The sequence below is a fragment of the Drosophila busckii genome, chromosome 3L (assembly GCF_011750605.1).
Source record: "Drosophila busckii strain San Diego stock center, stock number 13000-0081.31 chromosome 3L, ASM1175060v1, whole genome shotgun sequence".
Taxonomy (NCBI): Eukaryota; Metazoa; Arthropoda; class Insecta; order Diptera; family Drosophilidae; genus Drosophila; species Drosophila busckii.
In genome coordinates, this window is record NC_046606.1 from 3317453 (window position 1) to 3332364 (window position 14912).

Below are 14912 nucleotides of genomic sequence, written 5' to 3' on the forward strand. Positions count from 1 at the left end.
GTGACTTTATGCCCACACATACGCCGTAATATGCTTGCGACTGCATAATTTTGCTTCAAGTCTTCGTTCGCTTGGTTTTATTTTGCATGATTTACTCTGTCCCCATGGCTGTTGTCCTTGATCTGCCAGCTTACATGTCATACACTCATCTCTTCGCTGAGAGTGTGTGTGTGTGTGTGCGGCTGCTTGGCTTGCTTTTGTAGTTTTATCACACACTTGACCCATAAATCAAACATGTGTAAATGTTTTCACTTTATATGCACACTCATACATATCAAATATTTTCGACGCCTTCTATGCATGGCGCACTTGCTACAAGAAGTCGACGCCGCAGCGCGTGGCAAGTTGTTGCTGTCTTGTTCGTGCGTGTAAATGAAGCAGAAAGGCGTGCAAAATATGCCACAAATAGCTCACTGACTACTAACATATAACATCCTAGCCTAGCCACTTTATTCTTTCATATTCTCTTTTTTGTTGGCCATGCGCCAAATATTCGCTTTGACGAGTGCCCGATATTTTGGCGGCTTTGCAGCGCATTTTGTGTGATTTTTATTGGCTTAGTGGCCACAAGCCCCACACAGCGAGACAGAGAGATAGTATGTAATAAAAGCTAACGATACTCAGTCAGGATATTGAACAATTTCCGTCAGCATATAGCATAATTGCAACTTATTTTTGTTAATGTTGCTCGAAATGAATTTTGCCAAACTTTGTCAAGTCTCCGCTTGTCCACTAAGTTTTTTGTTATAGTTTGGCCAGCAGACTCACTAAAAATTATATGAACCTTACCAGTGTGTGTGCGTTAATTGAGAGTTCCGGTTACAAGTTTTTTCATTTTACGCTTGAGCGCCTTTGAAATTGCAATTTTTGCCTAATTAGCAACAAACAAGTACAAGAGTCTGTCTCAGTCTGAGTCTCAGTCTGTGTCTTTGACTTTAGAGAGGAATCTAATTTGCGCCTTTGTTGCTCGTTGCTGCTGCTGTGCAAAATGAGCTGAGCAGACAGGCGCGACTGCTGTGACCTTGAGGCCTTAAGTGGTGTTAACTTCGCGCTAGCAATAGATTAGCCTGTTGTATTCATAATCCTTTAAGGCAAGAGTTTTCAGAATTCGCACGTAGCACACTGCTGCCACGCCCACATGTTCTAATCTACATGCAGCTTGCCGGGGCATGCCACGCTCTGTGTCTGCGTTTGGTTAATAGAAGCAGCACATTTCTTAACGCGTGACTAAATACCTTTCACTGGCTGTCAGTGGCACGCCCAGAATGCCCAACGCCCCCCAAAGCACTTGGCTGTGTATGTCCCCCATTATTAATCGCGTGTCGAGTTCCATGTGTACGCTATATTAAGTATATAGAAATGTAGTAGTGCTGCCATTTCTGTTGCTGTTCCATTGTTGTTAGACTTGAGCTGCTGCTGCTGCTGCCGCCGCTGCCTGGTGAGCTAATTAAAAATTATAATTAATTGCATTTGTTGTGCGCACAAACAAGTCGTGTGTATGTGTGTGTGTGTGTTGGGTGTGTGCGCTGGATATCTTGGGAAATTCATCTATGTTGTTGCTGTTCTTACTTCATTTAGCTACGCTACGTTGCCAGCACATTAAGCTTATTAAATTCACAGCGAAAAAACAACATTTGAAAACATTTGTAATAACACACACACATACACACACACACGCATGCATTAAGTTATTAAATGTTTGTCAACAAGCAAGTGTACTTTTGTATTTTGTACAAAGCCAAGATATTAAGCGGCGATTAGTTGCTGCTATGCCTATTAAAAGAAAACATAATTAAAATAAAGCCCATTGTGCACTGACAGCTGAAAGGTTCTCAGACACCTTGCTGCGGAGCACACTCATAAATAAATATATATTTACAAATTGCGCTCAACTCGTTTGTAGCCTTGCCCCAGGTTGAGCTGCTCCTCCCATCCTACCCAGCTACATAATTAATTGGCCAAGAGTGGGCAACAAATTAACAAAAGTGTGTATTGATGTTGAAAGCTGATACAGCAAATGCTCTTGCACTAGAATAAAACTTGGCAGCGGCAGACTTGATAACAAGAGTTTGCAACAAACTTTATCGTTAAATCTCAGCTTACAGCAAAATTAATTAATTGCAGCAAATGTGTGTGTGTGTGTGTATCGCTTACAATTTGCCACAGACCCTTTAATGCACTCACTCCACTTGAAATAACAATTTTCCACGTCAGCATTAAAAAATATAAACGGAAAGTCGGTCGCAGTCGACATTCAGATAGCCGTTTAAATATTAAAAAGTCATGGGAAATGTGTGTCGGAACTCCAAACCGCGACCTCTTTCTCGTAATCTGACAGTTTAATAGGCAGGTTGTGAACTTCTTTTGAAATTTGTTCAGAAATTAAACATTTTATGACTAAATGTTACCTGAATAATTTTAGTTACCCCTAAAATACATTCTTGCCTGCGTTAATCAAAATGTTCAAAGGGAATCGATTCAGAAAACAGCCAACACAATTTTAAAGTTGAGCACCAAGTTAGGAATTCTCTCAGCTGCAAACAAACATATTGCATACCCACTTGTTATTAGATTTTGTTACTTTAACTTAATTGCTTGATTTAGCATTTTTTCTGGCAATTTTTACATAATTTTAAGCAATTTACTTTACATTTTTATATGCGCATGTGTAAAAGCAGATAAGCAGCTGAGCACGCACAGCTATCTCTGTCTTACATGCTTGCCAAAGTCGGCTGCGCAGCTGCCATGCATACTTTAATTCGCTCAGAGAGCTTTGACTACTGAGAGAGTAAAACCAAAATGGCGGCGCTCGCTTAAATTACATTGGCGGCCTCTTTGACTTTTGTATATGCGCTTGTGTAAAAGGAGATAAGCAGCTGAGCCTACTCAGCTATTGATGTCTCTGTCTTGCTTGCTTGCCAAAGTCGACTGCGCTGCGTTTATCCACTCAGAGCGCATTGACATTTGAGATTGAAAAACCTAGATGGCGACACTGTCGAAAAGACATTGGCGCCCTCTTTGACTTTTGTATGTGCGCATGTGTAAAAGCAGATAAGCAGCTGAGCACACACTACTCTTGCTATCTTTTTCTTGCTTGCTTTGCTATTGATATTGAAATATGCGCACCAATTAAATGCAGCCATCTATGTATTAAGTCATTTGATAAGCCAATTCAAAATAATAGATCGCGGACTACCAATTTCTGCTTAGTAGATGCAAGCAGCACTGCTCTAGCCACTTAGCCCATCTCTTTTGACTAACTTATAAACCTTCAGTGCAATTTTTAACTACTGGGTCCAAAAAATGTGTGTGCATTGATTTATGCTGCCTTACTTTGCTGATCAATGGCAAATAATAAATTAAATTACTTTAATTGCGCTACACTTTGGACAGCTGTAACTGCAGCACATCGTGCAATGCACTAATGAGCGCATAATATATGTGCAACAATTTGCAATTGCGACTGCTGCTGCGACTGCGACTGCAACTGTGACGTCTGGCAGTGACAGTTTGCCTTACTGGCAATTAAACAATGCTTAACTTTCGAGCGGTTTGAGTTTGCCACACAATCAATTTATTTCGCTTTTATGATTTACTATTTGTTAAGCAGCCCAAAAGTGCTGACGATGTAAGTGGGCTGCTCTGCTGCCCTGATTTAAGGAAATGAACACAAGGGCAAGGCGTGTTCGCGTGGTGTTAATTGTTTCCGCTGAAACAGTTGGGCCTGGCAAGTGGTTTGATGATGAGCTGCTGCTGTCATAAAATATGCAGTAGAAATTTCGACATAATTGAAGCGCGCAGTCTTTTGTGTTTGCCACCGCTGCTCATATTTGCAAAATAAGCTTGAGCAATCAAAGGCATTTCTCGGAAGCCAGAAATCAATACAATGGCATGCAACAATAAATGTCAGGCGCTTTACAATTCGATGGTCGAGAAACTTGAAATGTCTTTGTTAATAAATCATAATGCCGGCAACTGTAGGTTTCGGGTCCTGGGTCCAGCCAGCCAGCTACAGTAGCTACAGCAGCTGTTGACTGATTGATATGCTCAGCTTCAGGTCACACAGCTATAGTACAAAGGGCAAGCTAATTGACATTGATCGACAACGACATTTGGCAGAGCCGGGAAATTATTTATGGCAGCATTGCGCCAGCTCGTGGGCAGCCAGTCAGCCCAATCATTTATGCATTCATTAATTTTTGTTTATATTATGTTAATTCATTTATGGGCCCTTCGACTGCCTACGGCGCCAGCTGACGAGGCTAATTACGCATGCCCTTTGCCACGTGCACGCATAAATTTCAAGCCAGTGCCAAGAACCAGCCGAAAACAACTTAGCTGACGTTTGATAGGCACATAGGCCTTTAATATATATACTATATGTATATGATAAGCCTGCGCATACATATTAATGGTTAATTTGCTTAATACTATATTTACATTTATGAAATGCAGGTATCAGTTGTAACAACTGGTTTGTGCTCCTTTTTTGGCTTCATCGATTGTTGCGTATTTTAATTAAAACACGTACCGCAAGGCTGCAGGGGCGTGGCAGCATGCATGCAGCAATTAAAACCAAATAATGGCAACCGGCAACGCATACAAAATATAACCGAATGGCGGTGGCGGCGGCGTCGTCGCGTAAAGCGCTAACAAGGCGACGATGTCCGACAGGCGTTTGGCATTGCGTATACGCCTCGTATTGTCAAAGCAGACATCTGGGCTGGCAGTTTTTATACCCTCTTCAAAATGTCAACGCTTGAAAGGATGCGCAATCTGCGATTCCATAAAGTGTAAAGCTTGACATCTTATAAAGTTTATTTAATGTAATAAATATTGCATTTATGTTAGAATTAAGTGGCACTGATTGATTAGTCTAATTTTAAAATTCTATGAATTGAACATGCTACATATGAGTTGTCTTATTATAAAAATATATTATATATGCGCAGTGTATTTGCAGTTCGGCTGTGTGCCAGTTGTGCCTTGGCCTCTTTTTTTGTTAATTTCTTGCCTTACATTACTTTCTACTTTTGTAGCGTTGTGCACGACTGGACACGTGCAAAGGCAAAGGGCGCTCAGTTTAAATACGAAATGCGGCATTGCTATACCAAAAATTTCTTTAAGAAATGCTGCCAGCCTGCTCGAGCTTGTTTAATTATGCTAATTTATGCAAACAATCAGTGCGCGCCAATGGGCGGCAATGGGTGGGGAGGCGAGATAAGGCGAGGCACACAGCAACATGCGAAACAATTGACTAGCGACAAAACAAAAAGATACAAGATACATGCATACAGTGAGTTACAACAATTGAGGCCATTGTTTTACAACTGCAGACAAAAGCATCAAATTTAACTTCTTTTACATGCATGTATGTTCATGTTAAGCGACTTGTTTTACTACGACAATGATAACACACAAACACACACATACACACAAGTAAATGTGTTCAAACAAACATCTTGATAAAACAAGCGACAGCTCAACATGTTGGCCACTTGTTGTAGTTGTTGCTGTTGTTGTTGCTGTTATTGTTATTATTGTAGCTGCTGCTGCTATCTGTGGCTTGTCTGACATTTTGTAATTGAAATTTTGTTGCAGCCTACTTTCGGGCACACACAGACTGCAGTCTGTACATTGCGCATACGCCACGTAAGCACTTAAAGATATTAAACTAACTATTTGGCGCTTAACTGCCTGTGTCTGTGTCGTACGTCTGCCATTTTAGAAATTAAAAAATATGTATTGGCCTGACATTGGCTTCATTACAAGCACACGCAGCACACTGCACAACAAAACTGCAGCACATACAATTCAAATAAACTTACGCACACTCACACACACTTAACTTTGGCTATAGTTGTTTTTTCATTTGCATAATTTACAACTTTTTGTTGCTTTGTTTACTGTTTATGCTCGACAGTCTAAACTTGTGTGCTACATCATGTTGCTGCGCTGATTTTCAACACACACACACACATGGCAACATGTCTATATATATAGCGAACACTTGTTGGACCACAGCACATTTTTGCACACTCAAGGCTAGCGCAAATTTGTTTTATTTGGCAAGTTGCATGAAAATTGAATGAGGACGTGCAGGACGAGGAAGTGAAATTTCATTGAGCCTAATCAGTTTTCAGGCCAAACAAGCTGGGCACGTGGCTGTCATGTAGTCTGGCCACTAATCCCATAAATAATGCAAAGACAGCAGCCGCTTGGCAACACTTGAGTAGCTGCTGCTGCTCGTCACTTTTTTGGAGTTAGCACTGGACACTCTGGAGTCTGTGCTGCTGCTGCGAGATATGGCCAATCATTTGAAGGACATAAATTCACGCAAATGCTTCAATCAATTTGCTTTTGCTGCTGCTGCCTCTGCTGCTCCTCCTTCGCACGATACAAATTCAATTTGACACACAAATTGCAGGCACAGCGCACCCAAAGGAGCCTGCGCTGACGTTCATCATGTTGTCATTGAGCCAACTTTATGCGATTACAAGAACAAGCTGCTCACTCAAAGGGACAAAGCGCAACGGAAATATCTAACGATTGAACTGGCCACAAGCTGATGAACATTTATGAATCGCAAATGCTCAAAGGGCGAAGCTGAAGCTAAAGCCAAAGCGATAGTTGACCACGCCCACAGTCATGTGCGCTGCTCATTAAAAACTGCGCACTAAATTGAGTTGCCAGCCAACAACAAAACATGGCCAAAAATAACAGTTTGTAATGCACTTAGCGTCTGCTTGGCTGGCTGGCTGGTGTAGCACTTGCAAATGCCTGACTGGGATTTATAATGTTGTCCTCGCGCATGTGCTCGACAGTAACAGCGACAGCAACGACGCTCTTGCCGTTAAGTGCACGCGTTAACCTCATTCCTCGACTTGCTGCAGCAATAAAAGAAAGCCAGTGCTGGTGTTGCTGCCACATAGACATTGCTGCCTAAAGTCGTAATCGTAAGCAAAGCCAACGCCTGGCAAATACGCGTTGCAACTTATAAGGCAAATAAAATGCCAAAGCAAAACTGTAGCCAATGCTGCTCATATGCAATTTATATAACGCCATAAACAATGCACAAGTTGCAGCGTTAAGAGCGTCGCCATAACTGTGTCTAAATATAAACACAATCGACATCGTTGCAACACGCCACAAAAGCTCTCGGGCCGCGGCAACTTTAGCCGGCAGCGCATTGTCTATGTCTGCAATTTGAATTGGCAGCAGCAGCAGCGGCAGCCTGCAAGCCTTTGTCTATGTGTGTCAGCAGCTGCAACAATGGAGCGTTCGCTGCATTGTCTGTTGCTGCTTCAATCGGCAGCGTGTGGCAGGCATTGTCGCTGTCTGGGTCTAGCATTAGCTGCATTGTTGCTCAAATTTGTACGTTAAGCGATTAATGCATGCTACGCTGCACTAAATAATAAGTCGCTGTGCTGTTTGCTTTTAAAAGTCATTAAGATTATTTTATGGACAATAAGCAAAGGCTGCCTTAGCCTGCAGGCTAAGTAAGTTGATTTCAATATTGGCTATAGCCAAGACAAGCGCAGTTATTTTCATTAAGTCCGCCATAAGCAATAAGCAGCTAAATAAGAAAATGCTGCGCATATTAAAAGGGAATCAATCAAGCGCAAGCAATTACAATTGCTGCCCCACCCTCTTCACGTAATATGTTTTTAATATACATTCAATATTCATTTACACGCAGACAAAGCTTCTCAAATGCTTGCCAATCGCTCTGAGTGTGTCTAATATGCAATTTCAGTAGCATACTCTAGCTGTGGCTAGAGGCAAGCCTATCTATCATTTATTTGCGCTGCTTAGCTGCATTTGTGTTGGGTCATGTACCTGAGTTAATGACATTGCCTCAGCTTTTCTAGTCCATTACGGCAGCCAGCTGCTCATAAATTTGCTCACAGCAACACCATCCAATATCAATAACTATCTAACGCACGCACACGCACACGCACACACTTTCGCTCACTACAGCAGCTTAGGGCATTGGCCATGAAGTGAGCCGTAACCACAGGTCAGCAATTTTTCATTTTCCTAACTGAAATTCAAAGCAAAGGCGGCCATGCTGAAATTTATACAATGTGCGTATAAAGCTTATACCATATATATATATATATTTTGTATATATTTTTGGTTGTTGTTGTTCGGCATCATCAAAACTTACTAAATTAAAATGGTCAGCGGGGCGTTTTTTGTTTCACCAGCATTTATTTTCAATTTGCGTAGTCTGCTTTTAGGCGCACACGTAGTTTTCGCTCTCTTTTCAACTTGCATGCGTATTTAGCCGCTTTTAGCCACAATTTTGAGCTGCTGGCCAGCAGTTATTTATTTTTTGTATATTTTGTTTTTTTTTTCTCCGTATTTTGTTGTATTGAATGTTTGCGCGCTGCGCTTGTGCTTGGCATATTGATGAAATTGAAAGCATTAAACAGCCAAACGCTGATTGCCACAAATGAAAATTTAAACAATTGCTGTTTAAGCAACACTTGCAAACAAAATGAGGCAATTTGTTGTTGTTTTGGGGCGCGTGGATAATTAAGCTGGAATGTGCTGAGTTTAAAGTTAAGCACCGAAAGGAGTGTAAGCATTAGCTAAATCATCTGTTAAAAACCCCAACCAGCCAGCCGAAGACCTGTAACCTTAACTCGCTCCCTCTCTGTCGCACTCGCTTTGACGCGCTCGTTGGGCGCATCCTGCCGTTTAGCTAAGCTTTCAAGCCAAGGAAGTTGTTTGTTATGCTCAGACGCTGTTGCTGTCTCGCTCTTGCGCTCTTGCTAAGGCATTACACGCGGGCGCTCCATTAAAAATGCATTTATCATTTGGCATTTGAAAAGCTTCCTTCCGCCCTGGCAAGCGACTGACACCTCAGACACCCGCACAGCCATAGCCACAGCCTCAGACACCGCCGCTGCCCCTGCCACTGCCCTCGTCCCCGCTCACAGCTTAAGTGCAAGTATAACTTTATATGCTCAAAAATGCCGGCTGGGCTGCCTACTCCAGCCACTCAATCTAAATGCCGCAGCATTCGAAGCTGCTGCTATTTTTCTACGCTCGTTTCTTTTTGCTTAAAACTACTTTAGTGTAGCGCAAATTGTATTTGTTTTGCTTTGCTTTGTTTAGGGCCGCTTGCCTCAGAAGTGAGCCAAGAAATATGCGCAAATTTAGTTTGCAAAAGTGAAAACAAAGCACACACACAATTGCACATGCATGTATGTGTGTGTGTGTGTGTGTTTTGCACTTGAGTTGAGCGCAACTTGGGCATGTTTAAGCGTTAAACTGTTACTTCCACATGCGCGCGCAAGCCCAGCAAGGACGAGCTCAGGGCACAAGGACGTAGTCCAGCTGGCCATCGATGCAGTTTTAACTAAGAGCCCGAGACAAAGGCGGCCCCCAAAGTGTTCATAAAATGTTCGAAGCCAGAGACGCCGACCACTGCCTGTGCCCCCTGTCAAGTAGGTCAGCCATACACACACACACATACATTAATACACATATGCACAAGAGAAAATGGCGCCGCATTGTAAATTGCGAGCAACGACAGGTAAAAGTTACCGCCATGGCTTATTTTCTAAGCATGTTTGCTTGCTTGTGTCTGTGTGTGTGTATGTGTGTGTGTGTGTAGTTGCTATTCAGCTGCAACCGCATTGCAGCGCCTGCATAAATTTCATTAGATTTTTGCTATGGGGCTGGGCAGGCTGAGACCGCAGCGTCCATTGTTTAGCGCTCTACAGAATTTGATGTCAAATCAATTGGCTCTCAGTGGTTTCAGCCACAGCACAATGCACAGAGTGAGCGACTCGACATGTCCGCACGCTCATAAATGTCTGGCTAATGAAGTCATAAAGAGCCATCGACTGTGGGCATCATTAAACGCACCTTCAGCCAAAGCCAAAGCCAGAAGTATGCTAATAAACGTAAAGCTTCCCATATTATGAAGCAGCGCATAAAAAAAACCAAATACGCACTGCCAGACTAACAGTTGCTCTAACATAAGATTATGGATGAACTCGCGCTTCCCCTTTGCGGCACGTACACCTCGCCTAATACAATTTGTTGCGTTAACAGCATAATTAGACTCGAATGCTATTGAACATACATAGCAATGCTGCTCTTAGCACTAATCAGCAGCAGCAGTTGAAGTGTTTTGCAAGCAGTCGAGCTCCATTACATTTTATGCACTCGCTCTCTCTCTCTCGCTCCCTATTTCGTTCTTGCTCTATGCTTCCACCTCCAATAGCTGACGGCTCTAGACCATAAAAAGCAAATGCGGCCAAGTGGCTGGCAAAAAGCATTTGCTCGCTTCGCTAGCTGGCGGCGGCGGCGGCGGCGGCAACCTAACGTATACGTAATGCGAGCTGTGAGAGTCAAAGTCGACGGCATGCAAAGGAAACCGCGACGTAGCCAAGCAGTCAAGCTTACATACGTGCTGTTTAACAATGATAATGACTTTGGTTCAGCCACTGAACTGAGCAAAAGCCAGCAGCAAAATTTAGCAGTAGAAGGAGATGGAGCAGGAGCTGCAGCTGAAGCTCGAGCTGGTGTTAGATGCGGCTTAGGGTTGACAGACGTTTTGTGCTGTGTGTGGCAAGTAGACAAAAGTGCATCTAAAGCGTTGCACGCTAATGCACCATTATCAAAAGCTGCCCCACAAGACTCGTAAATCTTCACTTGCTGCTGACTGCAAGGCTTAATAGATATTTATGTGTCAGTGTGTGCGTGTGCGTGTGCGTGTGTAAGTGAGAGTGAGTTAGGTGCAAGTGCAAGTGCAAACGGGGCGTATGGGCCACATTTGTGTTTGCTCATAAATTTTGATAAATTGTTAAACTATTTCTATTTGCAACCCCAGACACACACACAGAGAGAGAGAGAGAGAGAGAGACTAAAAGCTTTAACTGACAACGCTTAAGACCAACAAGTGCAACACAAATGTTAAACCAAAGCTAAACAAATTGTGGCCAGAGCAACAGCAACAACAACAGCCACACTTTGTATGTTAAACTAAACTAAGCCACAAAACGACAAAGCTAGAATTTCTATTTTCTAGTTGTAGTTTTATTTTGATTTTATTTGGACTGCAGGAAGCCTTAAAAAGGCGAGCAACGCTTCAAAATTTATGTGCTGCGGAAGTGGCGACTTTTCTTTTTTTCTCTTTTTTTTTTTGCCAGTCAGGTGCAACCGCAGGAAATGGCCAAGCCAAGTCTGATGTGACGTACAGTTAAATACTATAAGCGAGAGACGATTTAAAAAGTCACGTTTCTAGTTTACTCTTTGCCACGCTGTTCTTGGCCAGGCCAATTCAATCAAATGAAGTCGCATGAAATAATGAAATGGTAATCCGATTTGAGTGCTAATCGCATATTGATAACGCTGCAGAGATATTTATTAATCAAAACTGCTGACTGTAGCGTAGAGCAGTTGCCAGCAAATCTCAGCTGCAAGCACTTGGCTTTTATATCAATTAACGGCGCACAATTATGCCAAACCAATTGACTTTTCACTACAGCTCAGCTGCCAGTGGAAGCCAACAATAATTTATAACGAAAAGCGGCATGCATTTATTAATAAAAAAAAATATAAATAAATTGCGCGAAACGCTCGCTAGCAATTAGCTGCTAAAGCTGCAACAACAGTGTGCGCTCGTTCAGTTGTGAAATTTACGTTAAGCGTAAGTTTTCAATTTAGAATTTAAAGTGTTAAATATTGCTCTGAATCAACAGTAAACAATACTCATTAAATTGAGCATATCAAGCTAAAGGGAATGTAAGAGTTGAGTGTGAGTTTCAATTTGTATTATATTTATTTAAATAAAGTATTGACATTCGTTAAGCTGTGTATAGCATTTTAGAATAATATTTTGCACTTTTAAAGTTTGCATAGCAGCTTTGTGTTTATTAATGCTAATGCCCATAGATTGTACACACAGAAATAATATTTTTTGCTTTATTTTTTCTTACTCAAGTTTGTTTAATTAATATTAAAATACTTTGCAACTTTTGTTGTCGCATATAATTCAAACTTTAAGTTGGAAAGTCAATTGCATTAGGCGCTGAAATCATTTTTAAACATAAAGACTTTACTTGTGTGCCTATGAGTTATGGAACAATTTGCAATACATATAACGACAAGACAATGCAATTTGTATGCCAATTATGTAGCTTTGCTTTAAATAAATGTAATCTGCTCTTCAGTTATACTGACTTTGACACTAAATAAGCTAAATTTAAATTTGTTGATCGCATGCCAGTTGTATTATAATTAGCAAGCTTTTAATTAGCGAGTGTGCACTGTAGCATATCGCTGGATTTCGTTCTATTATACAGGTAATTGGTTTTGGCGAGCTTCCTCTGAGCTGCAGTTATGCCTAGGCGAGCGCATAAAGTTGCTGGCAATTGCACAGGAAATTGGCAGAAATTCCAAATTGATGTTGGCTGCATTTGAATTTTGCATGCGTAACAATATCAATTGGCAAATACGCAGACTACGCCAATTGGCAATGGCAAAACGCGCCTTTTGTTATGCGCAATATTTATTGAGGGTCTACTAGGCGTATGCGTATTTGGAAAATAAGTGCGTGCGTTTATTTAATGCACTTTAGTTATTGGTGTGCATTATATGTGTGTGTGTGCGTGCGTGCATTTATGCAAATGTTTCCTTTTTGGAGCAGAGCGCTTTGTGATGCGGATTGGGTCCAGTTTGGCAGGCACTGGAGCGTGTATGATAGATCTGCTTGCCGCAGACAAAGTCCTCGGCGTAGTTGCAGGTCAGCTTGAAGTGGGTAAGCTGCTTGGTCAAATAGCGCACACCGGCGCAGCCAACATGCGTATTGTTCTCCACGGCCATGACCGCAAAGTGGCGAAAGAGACTGCAAGCGGAGCAAGTGAGTAAATAAACAAAGTAAATGGCAATTTCAGTTACTGCTGTGGCCGCTTGTAAGTGCAGGAATAATGCTCCACATCCGCTTCGTTCATAATGTTGCTGCCATTGCTATGCTCCGCCCACCAGCTGCGCACGCCCAACTGCAATAGCTCTGGATAGAGCTTGTCCATCAGCTCGTTCTCCACCAGACGCGTCAAGTTGAACACCTGTGCAATTAATAAAGTAAGAGTGCGCCGCCAGCTACAGTTACTTACAATTATATTCTGTCCGGAGCGCTTGAAGTTCGCCGTATTGCGGCAAGCGTCATGTTTGGCCTGGCACATGCGCGAATTGTAGCTCGCCAGCGTGGCCAGCTCCTCGCTCCACTGCATCGCCACCATGCGCGCAGCACGCGGCAGCGTCATGTTCTTGCCACTGGCCAGCCGCTGGCGCAGCTCATTGTGCGTCTTCACTATAACGTCGGCGTAGTTCGTCAAGTTCAGCAGCTGCGCCTGCTCAACGCTGCAAGTGCGTTGCGCCTCCTACAAGCAAAACGGGTAAGCAATTTGCCAATTTCAAATTCAAGCTACAGCACTTACATTCAAGGACTTGTCGCAGGCCACATGCTGCTTGCCGCGTGCACACAGCTGTGGCTCACAGTAGCTGTTGTTGCGTCCTGTGGGCAGCGCCCCCACTGCCACTGGGTCTGGTACCTTGGCCGCCAGCAGCTGCTGGCTAACGCAGAGCAGCATGGAAACCAATAACCATATATTCATTGTTCAATGTCGTTTGAAAACTGCTTAACAAGCCACAAAGACAAGCGGCTTTATACCCAATCTGCAACTATCAAAAGGCAAACAGTCAGCACAGTTCATAGCAACAGCTGTCAGTTGCTTTGCGCATCTGTTTCGCTTTGGCAACTAAGCTCTTGGCGCAAACCATAAGGTGGCTGCCGCAATTAGACAGCTCAGCAGCGATTCCACAATAAGTTTATAGAATATATCAAGTAAGTTTTTTATATTAGCGAGCGCTGTATTAGCAACTTGACTATTGCTTAAACAAAAACGAGGCAGAGCATTCAATTAATGCAAAATAAGTTAAAAATAAAGCATGAAAATTACAAAACAAAGCAAAATTTATGCATCTGCTTTTTCTATACAAGCAGCTTTTACATAAAAGATTGGAAATTGTATTGTATTAAATTCACAAATGAATGCTTTATTAAATTTCAATAAGCGGCACAACATTGAAGGAAATGTTCTTATTATTGATTATTCATTCTTGATTTCAATCATTTCAAATAAATATTCAGTGCTCGCCTGCAAATGTTTCTATTGCTTTTGTATCAATTATAGAATTTAAGACACATTTGCATTTTATAATAACATTTGTCTCTTAAAATTTGCTACACTTAAGCTACAATAATAAATTTTGAGTGTATAAAATGCTGTTGGAGTCAATTAACTTAATAAAATTGAAAGCTAATTTGACGATATTCAGTTATGTGATAGAAAATTAAGCGTACGATAGAGAGCATAAGGTTAGGCAGGACTCTCATTTGCTTGACTCTCACTTGTGAGTGGGGGTAGGTCAGCTACATAGCTGAGCTCAGTCTGCGATCAACTCTCGAACTGTGCGGATCAACTGGCAGCGTGGAATTTTATAAGCGGGTGAGAGCAAGAGAGTTAATGTTAACAATATAGACGTTAACAGTAATAATTGAATATACGTAGCCTAAGAAAAGCTACAAAGGAAACAGTCGCGAGCTGGAATTGAAAATGCAAGCAATTTGAATTTAATAAATAAATTTAATGCTGCTTTACATAAAATATTTGAAAGAAACCAAAAGGTTGCTGTTGTGTTAGTGCCTAGTCGACACATATAGACTTATGATTAATATATATTTTATTTATTAATTGTATAACTATAATTCCAAGCACTGATTTCATTTAATATAAATAGATTATGTAGCATAAGCTTAATCTCTGATATTGTTGGCGCATGCTGCACACACAGCTGCTGCTAATTAGTTGCTATATAGTAGACATAAT

At 41.8% G+C, this 14912-nt stretch overlaps 1 protein-coding gene across 1 annotated transcript; it reads right to left on the minus strand.

Moving 5' to 3' along the window:
- Positions 1 to 12514: 12514 nt before the first annotated feature.
- On the minus strand, positions 12515 to 13653 carry LOC108598973 (antigen 5 like allergen Cul n 1). Its single transcript, XM_017985746.1, has 4 exons — positions 13461 to 13653; positions 13137 to 13403; positions 12922 to 13088; positions 12515 to 12868 (listed from the first exon to the last, which is right to left on the minus strand). The coding sequence occupies exons 1-4, from the start codon at positions 13635 to 13637 to the stop codon at positions 12643 to 12645; spliced, it is 837 nt and encodes a 278-aa protein (XP_017841235.1). The 5' UTR covers positions 13638 to 13653; the 3' UTR covers positions 12515 to 12642.
- Between the last annotated feature and the right edge of the window lie 1259 nt (positions 13654 to 14912).